General features: G+C 43.1%; 1 protein-coding gene across 1 annotated transcript in view; it reads right to left on the reverse strand.

Annotated features, from left to right (window-relative positions):
* Positions 1–21781, reverse strand: part of KCNAB1 (potassium voltage-gated channel subfamily A regulatory beta subunit 1) — a 267418-nt gene that overhangs the window by 70551 nt on the left and 175086 nt on the right. The window contains exons 3-7 of the mRNA XM_049628657.1: positions 16422–16459; positions 11754–11833; positions 9152–9196; positions 5577–5621; positions 3036–3079 (exon numbers count right to left, since the gene is read on the reverse strand). Of these exons, the coding sequence (XP_049484614.1) occupies positions 3036–3079; positions 5577–5621; positions 9152–9196; positions 11754–11833; positions 16422–16459 (252 nt within the window). The remainder of the gene's footprint in view (positions 1–3035; positions 3080–5576; positions 5622–9151; positions 9197–11753; positions 11834–16421; positions 16460–21781) is intronic.

A 21781-nucleotide genomic window follows, 5' to 3' on the forward strand; every position in this document is an offset into this window, starting at 1 on the left:
ACAGGTACCAGACTGTCACACTGTGAGATAAGATGAGGTAAGCAAAAGGAGGACTTCTTTATTATTTTTAAAATGGTGAGATTAGAGAGTATTTCATGTTTTTATTGACTTTGGCATTTCATAAATGAAACTAATTATCAAAAGAAGAAAAATCATCTGTCTTAATAATTAATCAGGAGCCTAAAGTTATAAAAATCTTGTATTTATACAGCCCCATCTAACATCTTTCTCTTATTGCAAAAGGTAGAAGTGTAACATTTTTTGTAATACATAGACAAACAAGAAATACATAAAAATTCCTCACAATTCTTATAGTCTTCCCAATGAAGTAGAGTAGTACTCTACTACACAAGAGTTCTAGAAGACTGTACTATTTCCTGTTCATTTCCAGGCTCTACAAAGTTTTTAGTACAATTACAAAAGCAATGCCTCTCTGAATCAGTTACAAATCCCATTACAAATGCACTGAAAATAATAAAGTATCTAGGAATAAAGTTAACTAAGGAGGTAAAGACCTATGCTCCAAAAACCATCATACACTGATGAGAAAAACTGAAGATGACACAAACAAATGTAAACATACTGCATACTCAGTAATTGGGAGAAAATTTTGTTAAAATGTCCACACCACCAAAGCAATCTATACATTAATGCAATCCCTACCAAAATACCAACTGCATTTTTCACAGAACTAGAACAAATAATCCTAAAGCTCGTATGGACCCACTGAAGATCCTGAATAGCCAAAGTCGTCTTGAAAGAGAAGGACAAACTGGAGGTATCACGATCCCAGATTTCAAGATATACTACAGAGCTGTAGTAATCAAAACAGTATGGTACTGATACAAAAATAGACATGGATATCAATAGAACAGAATAGAGAGCCCAGAAATAATTCCATGAATATATGGTCAATTAATCTATGACCAAGGAGGCAAGAATACGCAATGGAAAAAAGAGAGTCTCTTAGACAAATGTCCAGTTTGGGAAAACTGGACAGCTACATACGAAGGAATGAAATTGGACTTTCTTACACAATAACAAACTCAAAATGAATTAAAGACCTAAATGTGAGCCCTGAAACTATAAAATGCTTAGAAGAACACGTAGGCAGTAATCAGTAATCTCTTTGACATCAGCCACAGAAACATTTTTCTACAGATGTCACCTTTGACACAGGAAACAAAAGCAAAAATAAACTATTAGGACCACCCCAAAATAAAAAGCTTTTGCACAGCGAAAAAACCGCCAACAAAACAAAAGGCAACTCTCTAGATGGGAGGAGATATTTGCAAATGATATATCCAATAAGGGGTTAATAGTCAAAATATATAAGGAATTTATACAATTCAACACCAAATAAGACAAATATTCCAACTAAAAAATGGGCAGAAGACATTAACAGACATTTCCCCAAAGAATATATGTAGATGACCAACAGGCACATGAAAAAATGCTCAACATCACTCATCAACAAGCAAATGCAAATCAAAGTCACAATGAGATACCACCTCATACCTGTCAGAATGGCTAAAATCAACAACACAAGAAACAACAGGCACTGCCCAGGATGTGAAGAAAGGGGAACCCTCTTGCACTGTTGGTGGGAATGCAAACTGGTGCAGCCACTCTGGAAAACAGCATGGAGGTTCCTCAAAGAATTAAAAATAGAATTACCATATCATCTAGTAATTCTACTCCTGGGTATTCACCCAAAGAATACAAAAACACTCATTTGAAAAGATACATGCGCCGCTATGTTTATTGCAGCATAATTTACAATAGCCACCATATGGAAGTTCTCTGAGTATTCTCCCATAGATGAATGGATTAAGGAGAGGTTGTATATACATATACAATAGAACACTGCACAGCTATGAAGAAAGAATGAAATCTTGCCATTTGCAACATGAATGGATCTAGAGGGCATCATGCTATGTGAAATAAGTTGGTCAGGGAAAGATGAATACCATATGATTTCATTCGTATGTGGAATTTAAGAAACAAATGTACACAGAAAGGCAAACCAAGAGACACACTCTTAAATATAGGGAACAAACTGGTGGTTACTAGAGGAGAGGTGGGTGGAGGGATAGGTAAAATAGGCGAAGGGAATTAAGAATACACTTATCGTGATAAGCACCAAGTCATGTATGGACTTGCTGAATCACTATACTGTACATCTGAAACCAATATTACACTGTATGCTAATTGAATTGTAATTAAAAACATAAAAATTTAAACTAAGGTAAAACTATCATCGCCTTAGCATATATCCACCCAAAACCTAGTATGTAGATATTCACAGCAGTATTATTCATAAGTCAAAAAATGAAAACAACCCAAATGTACATCAGCTGATGAATGGATAAACAAAATGGGGTCTACCCATACAATGGAATTTTATTTGGCAGTAAAAATGATACATGTTATGATACATGTTACAACATGAACACTATGCTAAGTGAAAAAAGCTAGTCACAAACTATTACACATTATATGATCTCATTCATGTAAAATATCGAGAATTGGCAAATTTATAGAGACAAAAGTAGATTAGTGGTTACTTGGGGCTGTGGAGGAGGGTAGAGAGAGGGTGGGAACTGACTGCAAGTGGGTACTAGGAATTAGGAAATGTTTTAAATTGAATTTACAGTGATGATCACACAACTCTGTTATGCTCAGAACCAGTGAATTGTACACTTTAAATGGGTGGACTTTTATGTTATATAAATTATATCTCAATTAAAACCTTTTAGAAAGTCTTAGGGAAGTGTTTTATTAATGTCAGCCTGGCTGTAAGGGAGAAGAGTTCTAGAAAATTTGCCCTTTTTCTTTGTGTTCTATTGTCTTCTCTGTATCACAACACTCCTACATTAAACCCCAGAGAGATTGTGGTTGATTATGATTCTTTTTATAGAAATTCCTCCCACCCCCCCACCCCCCGCCACAATGGGTTTTGAACCCTTTTGGTTGATACCTTTCTGGAATCAGCAGCCCACAAATGAAGAAAAAATGGAAGCAGCTGTACCTACCTTCGATAATATGTTTTCTTGACAGCCCTCTTTCCGTTTCAGCTCTAACAAGAAAGAAAAGCAAATGACTTTGAGTGGGGGTGTGCTTTTTCTTTCAAATTACTGTTTCAAAAGTACAGAGGAATACTCATTCTAGATTGAATTGCTAATTTTATACCCTGTTCTTGGCAAATTCTGTACCACAGGCTGAGGAGAGAAGGCTGGTGGGCAACACACTGAGCCCCTTTTCTTTGGAGATCCAGGTGATGAATTAACCATGATGCTCATCACACAATAACAACTCAGCCATACACACCGCATCCATATATAACGTGACACACAGCTCAGCCTTCCTACCTTGTTCTTAATCAATCCCCCCAAAAAAACACCTTGACATAAGTTTGTGAGCTACTGATAAGATTAGCTTTTCTGAGAAGGTAAGCAAATTTGGAAGCGCCTTTTGACTTTCAAAAGAAATTTAACAATTACTTTGTGTTAAAATGTGACGTAAGTCTTTCTTACATCAGTATCCTAAGAAGACAAACATTTAACCAGGACTTTTGTCTTCTCAGACAAGCTTCAAGATCTGGCCAATTAGAAAGAAATATGGTCCTTGTGTTTCAAGTATTCATGAAATGTTTCTTCAACGTCAATACCTTTGGCATCCTCTTTTTAAAACACAGTAGTTTAGAGGCGCCTGGGTGGCTCAGTCGGTTAAGCGTCCGACTTCGGCTCAGGTCACGATCTCACACTCTGTGAGTTCGAGCCCCGCGTCGGGCTCTGGGCTGATGGCTCAGAGCCTGGAGCCTGCTTCTGATTCTGTGTCTCCCTCTCTCTCTGCCCCTCCCCCATTCATGCTCTGTCTCTCTCTGTCTCAAAAATAAATAAAAACGTTAAAAAAAAATTTTTTTTTTAAATAAAAAAAAAATAAAACACAGTAGTTTACTATTTGCCTTTGGTGATGTTTTATCTTTTATAAAAACACTGACTATTATTGTAGGTAGTACTCTACCACGTAATGGCTCTTGCAGATTATCTTACTATCTGTTTCTTTCTAAAGCATAGGCAAGGTTTTAAGTACCACTGCACTAAGCAACAGCTACACGAATCAGGGCACAGACAATGTAAATCTGTATTTCTCATGGGCACCATGTTGCTTTATTTTTATATAGGTTACGGTAGTAATAAAAATCTAAATTCCATCTTTCTGTCTTCATAGTCATCATAAACAGACTCAAAAACAGTAATAAAATATGAGTGTGTGTGTGTACACATACACATTTTGATTAGAAGACTCCAAAGGAGAGGTCCTCTGTCTCCAATTTTAACTATTCCCTCTCAATTATAGGGAGGCAAATAAGATTTGGTTGGTTTGTGTTTGTTTTTGTTTCTTTGTTAAGACTCCATATTTGTGATTTCTACAAAAAGGTATATGAAACAGCTTGCTGTTTTTCTTACATGTGTGTCAAAAAGGCCAGACTTCTATGTTCTGTTGAATCATGTAAGTACCAGTTTAAACACCAGTAGATTCATCAGAGGCCAATTCATCTTGTGAAAATTGTTTGCATCCTACAACAGAGAAAGGACCTCTCTTTCATTTGCCTGCCAGTGAGTGATATAGTAGCTTCTGTTATTCTCCAAAAGGCAGTCCTTTTGATCAACACGTTTGGAGCCTTCTGCAAAAATGACCAGAGACGGGGGCGCCTGGGTGACTCAGTTGGTTAGGCGTCCCACTTCGGCTCAGGTCATGATCTCACCGTCCGTGAGTTCGAGCCCCGCGTCGGGCTCTGTGCTGACAGCTTAGAGCCTGGAGCCTGCTTCACATTCTGTGTCTCCCTCTCTCTCTGCCCCTTCCCTGCTCATGCTGTGTCTCTCTCTGTCTCAAAAATAAATAAACATTAGGGGCGCCTGGGTGGCTCAGTCGGTTAAGCGTCCGACTTCGGCTCAGGTCACGATCTCACAGTCTGTGGGTTCGAGCCCCGCATCGGGCTCTGTGCTGACAGCTCAGAGCCTGGAGCCTGTTTCAGATTCTGTGTCTCCCTCATTCTCTGACCCTCCCTGTTCATGCTCTCTCTCTGTCTCAAAAATAAATAAATGTTAAAAAAAATTTTTTTTTAAATAAATAAACATTAAAAAAAATTAAAAAAAAAAAATGACCAGAGACATACACGTGGGGTCAGACAAGATATTTTCGTCTTTGCATTCCGTGGAAGTCTCTGACTTTTGGCAGATTTGAGTAGCTTTTCTCCTGTGATGCTATGTGCTTATTTTCTTTTCCCAAAATTTGAACTCTATTTTGGAAATGGTTCTTAGAATGAGGTTGGTGTTTGAAAATCTCCGTGAATCACTTAGTAACAAGTGATCACTAACTTTCTTTGGGGCATCTTGCTAACATTGAATCCTAGGCTGATTGCCATTTCCTTCAAGGCAGGAAAAATACTCTTTCTCTCCAATCCAATTAATTTTAGTACATTAGATGTAAAATGGTTGCCCAAAAGGATAAAAGCATGAGCTACTAGTTGTCTCCTGTCAAGTAGGGAAAAGAAAAGGTATTTAACTTACTTTCCACCCCAGTAGAGTTTGGTTGTTATGACCAGGCTGGACCTCCTGTACGTTAGACAAACACACACAGAGAAATATTAAGTAAATCGCTGGTTATTGTACTGAGTCAGGATATTACAGCATCGGAAAGAATTTATTGTACCTCCCATTTAAAAAAATTGGTAAAGTGGTAAATCTGTTCATTCGTGTCACTGAAATATGGGGACAAGGGGAAGGTGGTGAGTGGGGATGTGAAGTCAGATCCTAGGCGAAGAGGTTGAAGGGAAGTGACCTATACCTGGAGGGACAGGAGAAGGAGGCTGTGACACAAGCCACCGGTTCGGGGGGGGGGTGGTGAAGAGGGTGAGTGGTAGGCATGGAGGGGCAGAAATGGTAAATGAGAGGGTGAGTGAACTGGCATAAAGGATGGATTGCTTTAGTAGCACCAGCTAATCCTTATTTAGCATCTGACATAACGTTGATTGAACGTGAGTTTTCCTGGGGCTAAATCCACCCTCTGCCAAGGACCACGGCCCTAGTGGCTCTGAGTTATTATGCTTTCCAACCATCACATTCACAGGCAGGAACTGATTGCATGGAAATATGAATGATAACGTAAATTATAATAATCAATAAATAGGGATAAAATTTCTTTGAGTGTCTTATTAAATGGAAATGTTATTTTAGGAAAACAGTGCTAAAATTTTTAACGCAAGGTTTTAACCACTTTACTCCTAAGGGAATGAACTGCGGAAATCTTGTCAGCAAACTAATTGCCTTCTCAAAACCACACACAGGGCAGGAAATGGCAATCGTCTCATCATGATGGTGGAATAAGAAACAGAAACGTGTCTTGAGACCTACAGCCATATGATTTAAAATCGGGAGGCAGATCTCAGTATAATTCAGTTTCTCCAAGTATGTAATTCAATTGAACTGGTCCAGGAAAAAAAATCCTTTGAGATTCAAAGGTTAAGACTGAACTTTGGGACTGTTTGAAATAAGGCATTCCTAATTCCATCAGCCGTAGAGCTGATGCCCTGGGGCCCGCAGGTATGAGAGCCTCGTAAGATTAATGATAACCAATGGGGAACAAGGGTGACAATTCTGACAGCTTAGCTGCAACAAGAAAAATTTGTAGGAAATGTCAGCAACCCCATCCCACTGAAGTTAATTCCCTGAAAAGTAATTTGAATCACTGTAATGGAAGCTCTACAGATACACGCATCTGGAGATTACACACCGCAGAAGGGCCGATGTACTTTCCAGGTTCATCCATCAACCTCACGATACCTAGTGTAGCGGCAATCTGCCCCGGGGGAGCCAGATCTCTGTTAGCAAACATTTTCACAGCTTCAACAAAAGGCTGGATGGAATATTATAAAAAATTAATGCAGTCCTCTAGATTATTCAGAGAGGCTGCAGACTGTATGCAAATACCATCATGGACTTCTGTTTTCAAAGTTAGGCCTTCTGGGAAACGTTTGGGTGACGCGGGTGTGCACACTAACATGTAGGCTCAAAGAGCAAGAATAGACAGCAACCTGGCAGATGACCAGTGACCATCATGGAGGCATCTCCAGCAACTCTTCTGAGTGGGTGGAGAACGATAATGTGAGTATTTCATACCGATATAGCACAACTTTCAAAATACTCCGGCATACTTTATCTCACTTTCACAGTGCAGCACTTCATGAACAGTTACGCCGTCCATTTTGCAGGTGGGGAAACTGAGACTCAGAGAGGTGAAGTAGCTGGCACAGTGGGCAAGTGGTGGTCCCGGGACTAGAAGCCAAGTATGCCAGTTGAAATTGCTTTTATAGACTCCGTACTAGGATGATACGGTCTATCTTTTCACCAGCCTTGTAGGGGCAGCTGTGTGCTGATTTCAATATTCTGTAGCATGGTGACAGCTTGGGTTTTTATTTGCAAGACTGAAAGGCAGTTTGTAAAAAAAAAAAAAAAAAAAAAAAAAAAAAATGTTAAGCCGTTTTCCTGTAGGTGTATAATAGGCTCTGCAAACTATGAAGAGTGATGGTTAGGTGCCCTCTGGGTGTTGAGGGGAAAGAGCTCCTGCACTGATGTTCCCCTCCTTCCTCAGGTGCTCTGTCAGCCTACACCTTGCTGCACAGCTCACCAGGGCTGTTAGTGGGCTCGTCTCTAGGGTCTCTGTTTTGGGTTGAGTTGTGTCCCCTAAAAAGACATGGTAAAGTCCTAACCCCCGGTACCTCAGAGAGTGAGCTTATTTGGAAATACGATCATTACAGATGTAATTAGTTAAATTAAGATGAGGTGATGAGGTTATACTGGAGTAGGGTGAGTCCTTAATCCAATATGACTGGTGTCCTTTTAAGAAGATGCACAGACACACAGGAGGGGAGGATGCCATCTGATGACGGAGGCAGAGGTTGAGCGCAGGCCCAAGATTGCCCGCAACAGCCAAAAGCTAGGAAGAGGCAAGGAAGGGTTCTATCCAGACTTACAGAAAGAGCAGAACACTGCTCAAACCTTGATGTTGCACTTCTGGCCTAGAGAACTGTGACAGAACACATGTCTGAAGCCAGCACTTTGTTCCAGGAGCCCTAGGGAAGTGATTTGGGCGGTGATGGACAGACCAGCCTTGTGAGTGGGAAGGTTACTCAGGCAAGGTGGAGGACTGGGCGGGAATATGAAAATTCTTCCATATTTAAGGGTGAATATCGTCTTTTCCTAATCCCCTTACAATCCCTGGAGTGGGGGAGGAGGAGAAAGAAGGGGGAGAAAGTAGGTCATCGAACTTCTTTTGTTCACATCTCCATAAACTTCTGGGTCTCCATTTCCACTAATACCACAGAGCTGTTGTTTATTTGGCCAATGGCAAATCTGCCAGAGCAGAAGAGGACCCCAGACTTGTTCCGTGGTCTTTGCCTGATTCTGTACTCCTGCCGGGGAAGAAGCGACTGTCATGGTTGACAGGCATGGTGAAATGGAGGGGGATTGCCGCCCCACGCCCCACAGAGGCGGCGTTCCTCTTTACCACTGGATACAGACACCATGGAATGGGATGCGACCCCTCAAGGACAGCAGATGAAGCACTTCCCTGAACGCCCAGATAATAGGGCTCCTGGCACACATCAGAGGCGCGGGCTAATTGTGTTCAGATAAGAGAGCTTTGTGGTATTTATCACAAGGACTTCTCTTTTCATCACTTCTTTGCATCCAGAGTTGTCAATAAGATGAACAGTGAACATAAGTACATGTATATAATCAGCTTCCTATCAGCTGTCTTTCTTCACCAAATTATCACAAACAGTGGTGAGAAACCGTGGAAATACCCCTTTCTTTTATGCATGAGTATCTCATGAACCTCCCCTCCTCTCTGCTCACCCCCATGGTAAGCCATTGTGATCAATGACTAGTCAATACTTACTAAAGCACAAATAATGAACTTGTTAGTATTTATTTCCAAACCACTATAAATCATTTCTTTACCAAAAATTGACTTTTTTTTTGACAGCCTTTTGTTTAGTTGTCATGCAATTTTATCTTTCCTTCTCTGGGACAAAATAATAACAGTCTTTTGAAAGAGAAGTACATGATTATGGTGAATGCATTACCTCCAGCCTTTCTTCTTGATGATGCTCCCCAGAATCACTTCAGCCCTGGAAGGGAAACAGATAATAGCTCAGGATACAATGTCCTGGAAACACAAGAGTCAATCCAAAAGCACAAGAGCCATTCGTTGTTTGAACTCTCAGTGCCTACATGTCCTGAAAATAGAAGCTGCTCTCGGCTAGTAGCACAGTTTCCGCTGTTTCTGCTTGTGCCTGCAGAATCCTGCTCCTGGAGCATTCCAGAAGCACCTGCCAAATCCTGACACACTGGCAGGAGACCGCCTGTGGACCTGATACTAAGAAACAACAGAGTCACTTGGCAGTTCGGTGCTTTTGAACCGCTGATCCCATTTATAAATATCCTGCTTGGCAGAGTCCAGTGGGAGTCAAGGTTACCCTTCTAATTGCTGTGGTCTTCAATTGTGACCAGGGAGGACAATGAGACCTTGTCCTATTTAGATAGAAAATACAGATTCCCCGGAGATCTTGCAGGATGAAAAAACAAACAAACAAACAAAGCAAGCAAACAAAACAAACCATGTGGGTGTTTAGATGTCCCAGAGGCTAGGGCTGCAGATGCAGTGGCCCACATAGAGAATGTCCTGGGTTCTAGTGACAAGTGTTGCCACAGAAGGAAGGTGCAGGGAGATGTAGAGAAGTGTTCTTCCCGCCCCTACAGTGGGTCGTGGAGAGGTACAGCGAAGACGTCTCTGCTGTCTTCTCCCCTCCACCTACCTGAGCCAGGACCCAAGGTTAAGGAGACTAAAGTTTTATTGTAGGTCCCTCCCAGTCAGATCAATGTTGTAAGAAGCAGGTGGGCCCTCAGAGGCTTTGTGAATGGGGACATCAATGGAATTAGTACTTTGTTCATTGGGGTCCTATAGATGGGGAATCGTCACTAAACACTGTTTATCTTAGCTGAAAGTTCTGTCTGTGTTGGAGTGCCCAGCCTGGCATTAACCATGCTGCGGGGTAGCTATGGAGCATGCTCCAGAGAGACATGCAGGGGACGTTACACCAGTGTTCTCTTCCCCAGCCCTCTGTTTCTGACACTGTCTTTTGCAACTTTGCATTTCATAGCGGGAACCTAGCTTAGGTGCACACCGGAACCTAGCTCATTTGCACACTGGACAGTCAGTCAGTAATTAACCAGGACTATCAATCATAGTAGAAATACAAACAGGACTTCCCTTTTCCAACCTTAGCAGGATTCAACAAAAGAAGAAAACACTGAGAAAGGCTCAGATGTGGGAAGGAGGAAGGCCTTATCAATTGTATTTCCTCTCCTTGGACTCAACAGAAAACATCAGGGACGTGGGCTCTGAACTTCCCTGATCGTCCTGAAACATAGATCTGCCGTTGAGAAGGAGGAAACCACGCAAGGACAACACAGATCGGGCAACGATGAGCCTGATTCCGCAAGTCCAGCAGTTTGATTGTGCTCCTCGCCTGGAAGAGGGTGCTGGGGAGTGAGGCCTGTGGAGGATTAGGTGCCACAGTCCTGGTAGAAAATGGCAGAGCTGCTCAAACAGTTCTGGGAGCTATGTGAGTCAGTCTGTCTGTGTTGGCAGCAGGTGGCCAAGGTGCGCCAGTTCTGTTCTGAGACGTGCTTCTCGTGCCGGGACGTAGAGGGCATGAACCTTGAGGTCTCCCCAAGGGCACATTCCCCACATGGTGTGATGAGCAGTGAGCCCAGTGCCAGAGCCCGGAACCTGTTCTCAGGTCTGTGGGAAGGTTGTAGTTGGTGTGGCTTCTCCACCAAGGCCCTTTTGCAGTCCTCTCTGTCCTCAGAATGGGGTCTGAAATGCCCTCTCACAAAATATACTAAATTTCTTGGCATCTTTGAGGATCCCTCCCTTAATCTCTGATCTGCTTGTCATGCTAGGTGGAGGGATGGGCCTGCAGACAGGAAAAGCAGTCCCTGGTTCCCTGCAGCGAGGACGTCCCAGTTTCCCTGAAGGGTTGAGTAACTACGAGACATGGTTACGAAATAGCAAGACTAGCTTTTGAACAACTACACTGGAATCTGCTCCTTTATTTCCTCACTCCTATATCCAACTAATACTTCTTTTTTTAAAAATAAATGTTTATTATTTATTTTGGGGGTGGGGGGAAGGGACAGAGGGAGACAGCGAGAGAGAAGGAGAGAGAGAATCCCAAGCAGGCTCTGCACTGTCAGCACAAGGCCCAACACGTGGCTTGAACTCACAAACTGTGAGATCATGACCTGAGCCAAAATCAAGAGTCGGACACTTAACTGACTAAGCCACCCAGGCATCCCTCCAACTAACATTTCTTGATCTTCACTGCCACCACTCTGGCCGCAGCCGCCTCTGCCCCTCAGGAAGGCTATGGCAATTGTTTTCAGTCCACTCTTCACACAGGGGTCAAGGATAGGAAGGTTTGGGGGCGGGGGGGTGGCGCGGAAGGGGCCAGAGGCAGCCAATATCCCCAGCTCTGGTGAAGGGGCTAGTGGAAGGGAGAAAAGCAACGCCACCAAAGCGTGTGGGAAGGGCAGACCCTTCTCACCAGCATGACAGCAATGGCCTGGGCAGACTCTTGGTGCCACAAATAGCACGTGAGGGACACAAAGGCACTGACTCACTTTCCAGCAGCATAGACTTCAGCAGTATCGAAGAGATTAACCCCACTTTCGTAGGCAATTGTCATCAGCCGTTCGGCAACCTGCAAGAGGATGTAAAGGTCAGTCAGAAAAAAACAAATGTTTGCTAAACCGAGGAAGCAAGCAACGTTGAATCCTCTGGTGGTGTTTAAGAACACTGAAATCTCACTCCTTGTTTTTATCAGTCGTAAAACAATGAGAAGAGAAAAAAAAAAGAAGATTCTACCAGCATATATAGGATAAAAGTATCCTTTCCCTCAGACATAGACTGGGCACTACGGGAGACTTCCTTCAGTGCAGGGATTAGTCAACCCTCAGGAGCAGTGAGGTAAGGTGGATGGATTTGTGTTGCTCACTCTGCCCGGAAGATCTGGTCTGACAACATTCCCTGTGGCAGCATCATCTCTCTGACAAAGAGGGTCAGTTGTATCACCAGTGACTCCATTTCTCTTCTTCCCCCTTTCTCTCCAAGCTAATGGGTTTTGGCAGCTGGGTGACTCCTGACCTAAAAGCCTGTGCCTTTTTTCCTTGAGGCTTAGAGGACTGCGCTGATGAACCAGAGGCTAGACAGAGTCATGACTGTTGTAAAACTCACGCCACCCACAGCTCAGCAAAACCCCAGCCGCTGTCACAGAGCAACCAGCCAGCTGAATGGCAGCCGGGAGCATGCTGGCTCACTGGGTATCCAGGGGGGCCCCACCCGTCAGCCTGCAAATACACCTCCAAGCATCTCGTTCCTTCCTTTGTGCTGCTGAGTGCAAGGGGCAGGTGTGACAGAAGAGTACAGGCGTCGCTAGAGACAACAGCTTGAGGGAGAGCTAGAGAGGGATAGCAGTGGAGAGGGGACATTTTCCCATTTTGCTGCTAGACTTATGGGCCAACTGAAAAATTACACACCTCACAAATAATTAAAATTGATTTTTCCATTATGTTTTTGATTGTGGGCTAAGGGTGCTTCATCAGCATTTCCAAGATAAACTGTTTTCCTGTTGTTTTTAAAATCGGCATATCAAGAAAATTATTAGGCTAGCAAAAAAGGGAGTCCATGCCAATCCTTTAGAGTAATAGCAGCAAAAATGTGATTACTGCTTTTAATTTGCTACCATTATGACATTTCTCCAAAGGAGAAATGGAAAGTTAAGACAAGTATAGTTTTTCCCATCGTGACTGCCCTACGTTTAAGAAATTACTGGGCTTGCGTTTCAGATTCTGTGTCTCCCTCTCTCTCTGACCCTCCCCCGTTCATGCTCTGTCTCTCTCTGTCTCAAAAATAAATAAATGTTAAAAAAAAAAAAATTAAAAAAAAAAAGAAATTACTGGGCTTGTATCATATGTTATCCTCGTGTTATGTCACATCACATACTAGCGGATTATTATTGGGAAAGAGGCCTTATATTATCTAGAGAGAAATTTTAAGATAAGATAAGGAATCCTGGATGGAAATTTGGACTAAGTAATGGCTGAAATGTTTCCCAACCATAAAGTTTAAAGACCTGAATGTGAAAGAATGAAGTCACTGACTTAACAAAAACTGTTTTCTGGCCTTGAGTGTACCACTTACTGGATAAATGAACGTGGACAAGACCATTTGAGCTGTTTCCATTTCAGCTTTTTCATCTGCAAAATGAGGACAATTCTGTTCAGGTCCTCCAGGTAGCCAACAGGCCTCAGTAGAAGTAGACACCTCCCTTCCAACGTGGCATGGCAGGCCTGCAAATAAGTGGCTCAGGGAAGGTCATGTGACACCTTTGGGCCAATGAGATGCAGGGACAGTTATGCTGAGGCTTCTGGCAACATCTTTCCATGTTCTTACAGGGTTTCTAGAAGAACACCTTTTTCCCTAGAGGTGCTGTTCTGAGTAAGGCTTAGAATTTCTGCAGCTGTCTTACTACCTGAGGGAGGATGTCGCTAGACAATGGAACACAGGGCCTTCCCAGGGAATCCCTGGGAAATGCAGTGAGGCCACTGATGGAGTCTACCCTGAAGCTTGCCCTATATCTACACTTCTAGTATGAAAATCAAAATACTTTTCCCATACTGGTTGAACCAATTTGACTTGAATTTATTGTTACTTACAATTCAAGAAACCCTAACTAGCTTATAGGTAAGAAAATCTAAGTAAAACTCTGAAAGTTAAGTGCTATAAGGTATTATTATTTATAGGAGTAACATCTCTCCTGGTTTTATGATGAAGCCAAATCTTCTTTGGGGGGCACCTCGCGGAATTATGTACTGTGGTGTGTGGGTCCTTTTGATAATATCCCTGTCCAGTGGCTATTTAACACACAGGTGGATTCTCCCAGCAATAGGGATGTCATCACCTCCTGAGGCAGGACTCATGGTTGTGTCACTCAGCACATCACAACGTGGTCATTCTGGGATTCAAAATTTGTACCTGCTTTGTGTCGAGCTCAGGTGAAGCAGAGAGAAGGCAGAAAAATCGGGAAGGTGTATTTATGGCTATTGGTCTGCATTTTTCCCACATGGAAATGGCTGAGCTCAGGCAAGTCAGCTGCTGGTGGGACTGTGGTCTCCCTGTACCTTCCTGTCTTCTCCTTGCTGGCATTCTCTCTGCAGGGACCTGAGGAAAGTCACAGCTCTTCTTTGGAAGGACAGTAGCCATTTGTCTGGTCTGCATCTGAGGTGAGGGCCTATGCAGCCCTTCATGATAGTATTATTGTGTAGTTTTTAGAACGGTAATTTTGAAATGATGTATTTCAGAGCCCAGACTAGCACACTCGGACCTGGGCAAGCTGGGCTCGTGGTAGCAGAGAGCAGATGCTATAAAGGGGAGGGCAAACGTGAAAGGGGAAATGGTGCCCTTAACGGTTGGCCCCTCTGCTCCTAAAGCGAAGATATTTTTGTCTGTGTCTCCTCTCAGTACTTTAACAGGAAGGAGAAGGTGCTGCACGTGCTGGATACGGTGGACTATTAATTTGAGATCCCCCCCGCTGTCACCTACTTTCTATGTGACTTGAGCCTGTGGCCACTGTGTTGATATTTGTGGACTTGCCTCTGTGCTCCACACACCCTACCTGACGCCAGTCAGAGGGCCCCATAATGAACCCTGTGATGGCCACACAGATCCTCCTTCAGAACAGAAGGACTTCTCCCCCTCACTGCTAGGAGTGTTGCCATCAGATGGCCTGCAGCTGTCGGTTCTCTCTGGAAATTGCACTTGGCTAAGCACGGTTGCCTAGCCCAAGGTGAGACCTGCTTCCCCGGGCGGCCTCTTTCCGATGACTGGTCAAACAAAGGATACAAATGCTCAGTCCTCTTGCCCCAACCTGGGACAACTTTGCAGGGCCATCTCAGCGTTGGGGCTCCCCATGGGGTCAGGTGTGGTCATTGTTGAGACTGCATCATGGCCCAACTTTCTAATAACTGTTCTGTATGCTAATCTCCAGTGCAGTCTGCCTTCCAAAGCATCCTCCCCGTGACAACCTCTCTGTGGCGACCTAGGCCCAATACTGGGGACATGCATTCAGACAGAGGAGAATGTGCAGATAAGACTCTGCCCCTCCCTGCCCCGAATCTGTTAAAAAAAACACTGGTGACCTTGGGAGCTGTAGAAAAGACCCTCTGTTCCCCCGAGCTTCTCCTTAGGAGTGATAGTAAGAACTACCTTTATAAAGAGCTGGTTCGGTTCGGGGCCAGGCACTGGGCTGAACACTTCACAGGTATCGTCTCATTAATCTTAATCACAATCCTGCTGAGTAGGGGCTCTCCCCTGCATTTTATGGATGTGGCAACTGTTAGTAAATGCTAGTAAATCTGGTGGCAGAGTGGGCTGGATCCCACTGAGTGTATCCACTCAGACATGCTATCCCAGACTCCTCAGTGGTGCGCAGGCAGGCAAAAAAGGATCAGAGGGACTTGAGGACAGTGTCCTTGGGGGGTTATTGCTGTTCAAGGCCTGCATGACTCACTTGTGCCAAAAAGACATTCCTTAAACACAGTGATAAGAATATCACTTTGGTAAGCACTGTTTTGAACGTACAAACCAAGATTTAAAGGAATTTTACAGTAAATAAACTATTACAGCTGCCATTATTGGGTGTCTGCTACCTACGAGTCAAAGGGCTATATAAACATCTCATATGTAGAACATGGTTAGTCCTTTCAACAAACCTCCAATGTAAACTTTATCATCCCACTTTACATCAGAGGGACTGAGGCTCAGAGAGGTTGGATTAACTTGTCCAAGCCAGGGTGACCAACTGTCTTTTTTTTGTCCAGGACTGAGAGATCCCATGCTAATAAGGCAAAGTTCCTACAAACTAGAACCAGTTGGTCATGGTAGGTGGAACTAAAACACACACACACACACACACACACACACACGCACGCACACACACACACCAGCAATGAAATCTTTCCATAAAGCTACTAAATATTAATTCCAAATTGGTTTGTTCTCTAACAATTGAACCTGCACATATAATAGATTGACAGCCTCAAGGGCTATTAATAGTCTAAACGTGAAAAATACAAGGAGATAAAACTGAAAATAATCTTTGATTCAGTCTTAACCACTTCCCGTGATTGAAACATTATCCTTATAAAATGCCAGGACCCCATGAAGAATACTCCCACTGTACAGCTTTACATTTTCTTTGATCAGCAATATGGAAACCAAAAGTAACTTACCTCATCTGAAATTTGACCTCCAAATGTCACCCATGTTCCTAGAAAATAAATATTTGCACATTATTTATGATCGTTTTTCTCTTTAAAAATTATTTATTTACTTATTTATTTATTTTAAGAGAGACAGAGAGAACGACTGGGGGAGTGGCAGAGAGAGAGAGAGAAGGAGCGAGAGAATCCCAAGCGGGCTCCACATCGTCAGCACGGAGCCCGTTGTGGGGCTCAAACCCATGGACCGTGAGATCATGACCTGAGCCAAAACCAAGAGTCAGATGTGTAACTGACTGAGCCATCCAAGGTACAGAACATTTTTCTAATATTATATAATATTATATATAATTTTTCTTGCAACAGGGCTACTTCAGTTGGTTGTTCACAAAGGAATCTGGATAAGGGGCACATGGGGTGCCTGGATGAAGTCCAGCCACCCTCCTCCCCTCGGGAAATACTCCAGCAGGGGTCTGCATCCCTCTGGAGGAAGGGCTGTCTTTCTCCACTCAAAGGCCTCATCTATGCTATGGCAGCCCTGTCCTACAAAACGCTTTTTCTTCTGCTACGGGACCATGAAGGCTAGTGTGCAAGAGTGCAGGGCAACCAAACCCATTTTGGCTACACATACATTGTAGCGGAAGCCACCAGTTCAGAAGGCACAAGGGAAAAGGTACACAAGGCCACCATTTCTGAACATGAAGGTGAGACCTTGCGTTATGGTTCTTCCCTTCTTTACCCACAACAAGGGACTCTGTTTTGTGTTCCCTATTACTTTTCCAAAGGAATCCTCTCGGATGTCCTTCCTCTCCATGCTTTCAAGCCCCGAAAGGTGACACTTAAGCACCTTCTCTGTTTGAGCCTGTTACTCCAGGGTGGAAATCTCCATTGGTTTGGGGATGGAGTCAAGAGCTGGAGTGAGGACTGGGAAGGCAGGGCGAGAGAGGCATAATCAGCAGCCAAAGATCTGCATTTAAAAGCAAGAGGGGGGCACCTGGGTGGCTCAGTTGGTTAAGCTCTGACTTCGGCTCAGGTCATGATCTCGCAGTCTGTGAGTTCGAGCCCCACGTCGGGCTTTGTGCTGACAGCTCGGAGCCTGACGCCTGCTTGGGATTCTGCGTCTCCCTCTCTCTGTTCATTCCCTGCTTGCACACGTTCTCTCTCTCTCTCAAAAATAAATAAAGATTAAAAGCAAGAAGGAAACAGACTTAGTGGGCTCTCCCCACACCAGTCTACAGTCACCGCAACCATTCATTCCCTCTTTGATCCATTTTTTGTCTTTAGCCCGAATTGCATGCCTGGCAAAGGCGTTGCACCCAAATGCCGGGGACAGTGAGATGATGGACCTAGTTCCTCCCTCTCAGGAGCTCACAGTTGACAATAGCACAAGGCTAAATCGAGGCGAACACAAGGCAGGAAGGGAGAGAGTGCTCTACTAGACTGGTGGGAGGTGGCAGTCAAGAAAGACTTCTTGGAAGGGGTAACATTTTGGTTGAGCTGCACAGGAGGTTACTGAATGATGAAGGAAGGAACAGGCATTCCCGGGGAAAGCCAGAGGGCAGAAGCATCATTGTGTGCTGACAAGCTGTGGCAGGCCATTCCACAGAGTGAGGAGACGTGATGCAGACAGGCAGGGGGGCAAGAGCGAGAGCCAGGGCACAAGTGGTATGCTTGGGGCATACAAAGACATGTGTCTGAAATCTTTGGTTCTGCATTTCCTAACAGCCAGAGCCCCCATGCCCACACCTCACAAATGGTCACAGGAATCTGAGAAACGTGTATACTTTGATCTCTGATCATTTCATAAGCTTCCAAGACAGTTTTATCATCCCTACTTCCAGATAAGGAATCCAACATCAGTCAGTCTATTAAGTGAAATATGCAGGACTCCCCAGACAGGCCCGGCTTCAAGAAGGGTATCCTCATGAGAATACTTCCGAGTTAATTACGGCATTTGGATTCCACACTCCACAGAAACACGCCGATATCATCGTACCTTTTCTCTTCTTTGTTCTCAGGGACTATGAATTATTTTCCCGTCCCACCCTCCATCCCCAGAGGTTCCAAATGCTTGCAGACTTGTTGTGTCTGGCTAGAACGATGTCGACCTGCTTGGTATTTTAATACATTTTGAATAAGGTACCATTATTTAAATAATTAGGAAATTTTCCTTTAAAATGTCTGATTTCCAGCTTCTCTGAACCACAGAAGACTAGTGGCCCCACAAGGCAGACATGCCCTGAACAGTGCCCTCTGTGTAAGGGTTATGCCCTCCCTAGGTAGCGAGCACCCACACACCTTCCTTTGCATCCAACATTGGAATCAAATAGCAGTTATTTACTACTACACATTTACTGCTATTTTTCTTACTGTAAAATTAAGAAAAAGATGAGCTTGTGCATCTCCTAAAAAAGAGAGTTGAGTATAAAAAAAGAAAGATAGGAGAGCACTTTTTGTGGGGGTTGGAGGGGTTGGATGCGAAGAATATCCAAACAGAGAATGTACGCCCAGAAAAATTACAACTTAAGGCACCATAATAAAACCAGCCATGACGGGTGCACAGAAAAGATGGGCGCTGAAAAACTTAATGGATTGAAGAAACGGTGGCGTGTGTTTTCCAACAAGAAGAAAATAAGCGATCCCCTGTGAAATGTAATTCTCTATTAAAGAAAAAAATCGCCTGGGCATCAAAACCTTTTTACAGACAAATGCTTTTATAAGAGTTTCTTTTGAATGCAGCAGAAATTATGTGTTCAGAGCATAAACAAGCGTTTGCAAACGTTAGTGTAACCAGAAACATTGTAGCTCAGCATGTTCAAAATAGGGTTGAGAACTTTCAGGGTAAGTTCAGTCACTGGTGGTACTTTCTACTGTAGCAAATGAGAACGTGGATGTAAGTAAGAGCAGACCTTTAGCTGTATTTACTTGTGATGCGGGGAGAATTTTGGAGGGGTCAGAGAACTTTTAGACAAGGAGTCCCTGAAAGGCAAAACATCGGGAAATGGCTTCTGTGGTGCTGAGAAAGGTCTCAGACCAATGGAGGTAGAACACACTATTCCCAGCTATGAGTGTTACCGCAAGACGAGGCTCCCGCAGAGGGGAGGGCTGATGTTGGATCTCTCAAGCCACAGATTGGAGGTGGCACTATTTTGTAAGGGCACTATACATAAGTCCATTAATTTCAGCACTCATTAGGAATTGCTTTGGGCTACAAAGCTGAAATGGGACAAGTAATTAGTACCACGGATTAGCTAGTCTTCTGTATCTTTGAGCAAAATCAGGTCAGTGTTGGGTTGATAAATTTGCTGGCTTACTTGTGCTGTGAAACTGAAAGAGATTTCTTTTAACTGTTCATGTCATCAGAGGGAATAGTCCTAGCTCCACTCAGCAGCAAAGACTGGCCCAAAGTTGCAAGCTTCTTACTGATATTACAACCCATTTACACCTTTTGAATATTTCTCTACAGGGCTATTTGCAAGTTATTTGTACAAAGGTCTCGTTTGTTTCTCTCAGTCCCGACCACGTAAGAGTCTTTGGGAAATTCATTTGTTTAGGAATAATGTGGTCCACTTGCCCATGTTGAAATCAGTTTCCAGAAATGAAAATAATAGCTTGCAATTCATTTTCCACAACTGGGCCATCGAATACTGGCTTACAAACTTTATGAAAAGAAACCACCATTATTCAGCTTACCTTCCTTGGTTAATTTTTGATACAAATGAAGGCCTGTCATTTAAAATTCTCGAGCAATAGTACACAATGGTACTGAAGACTGAATATGGTAATGTTGAAAACTGGGATTGCACACATATCTTGGAGATCACCTTACTGGTAACCATCGTTTACAAAGATGTGATCCATGTTGGGAGAGCCTATGTTTAGAAGAAGCTTTATTCCAAAATAAATCTGAAAACAACTACCTACCACTCCCAGTTTAAGTATTTAAGGCTACATTCTATATATCGTGGTGAAAAGGTATAGGGTCTGATTGACATTTTGGTTCAGAAGAAGTAGGTGTCACGCTTCCGATTTCAAATCAAAGCAGTAATGAATTATGAAAAAAAAATAGCAATAAATGTTTTTCTTTTTCAGTTAGTTAAAACATCTTAATATAAATAGAATATGGGTATCACATATATATTTACACTCAGTTACAGGCCTACACTATAACTTAGCAAAAACAGAGTTTGGTTCTATTTCGGGGACTTGGTTATTCTTATATTCAGCTTACTTAGTTCAGGTATGCTACCTCTCTGGTCCTTCAGACATTTCCTACCCATTTATCTTATAGTTATTTGCTGACAAACTTCTACATCTTTTACAAGGAAGTAAGCTATCTGAGGGTTAGGATTTTATTCCATTCATCTTATGTCCACAGCCCTAGAACAGAAGTGAGTCAGTCCTTAGAGGATGGTCAGTAAGTTTTGGTGAAATTGGATGTAATTGCCTCTTTGCCTGTAATCTACAAAAATACTGGGATAGTTTCCCACCAAACAAACATGTTTGTTTTGACTTATAGACACATGAGTAATGCTTGTCAACAGCTCTTCTAGTCCTTGGGTGATTGATATATTTCTCCCTGACCCCAGGAGCCCAGCTAGCCAGGCCCCCTCCTGAAGAAGGGCAAGGGAAGGCCCTTCTCCCTGGCTGCAGGGCCACCAGTGAGGAGGGGGTGACCCAGTGCAGGCAGAGTTCACCAGCCACCCCCAATGAAGACCTACCACTTATAAATAGGGTGAATTCCTTTCTGATGGGGAGCTATCAAGCAGCATCCTTCAGACAGGAGAATGCTGCTTGTATGATTTTATTCTTTACTGCTCCTCTCCAGAAAATATAAGGTGGTTTATTAGTTAATGTCATTCTCAGAAACCCTCTGTGACAAATTTCTTAATCATTTTTCTGCTTCTAATGAGAACATGCCTTCTCGAGACCTAGAATGGTGTACGATTACTTCACTGTGAAATCTTAAATTAGTGGGATGTTACTTAGAAGATAATTTTACTAAACTGACACTTGTTATTTCTAACCTTTTACAAGCAGAGTATAAAGAGAACTTTGAACTGTTATTATGTCTTCTGATGAAACTCCTTGATACATCAAGGAACATATACTTTGAAAATCTGTTTGTATCCGGAGCATACAGCTACAATGGCATAGAAAAATTACCGAACTGTAAAAAAAAGAAAAGAAAACTTCCTTTGCAAATGTATCCACGCACACACATAACCACACACACACACACACACACACACACACACACACACACGCTATCTTGGTTACTTGGTTGCTTTGCTGGTGGTTTACAGGGTAATTGCTTCTTGTTATTCATTCAGGAAACATGTTTATCATTTAAATAACCTCCTTGCTTGAGT

The sequence above is a fragment of the Panthera uncia genome, chromosome C2 (genome assembly GCF_023721935.1).
Source record: "Panthera uncia isolate 11264 chromosome C2, Puncia_PCG_1.0, whole genome shotgun sequence".
Taxonomy (NCBI): domain Eukaryota; kingdom Metazoa; phylum Chordata; class Mammalia; order Carnivora; family Felidae; genus Panthera; species Panthera uncia.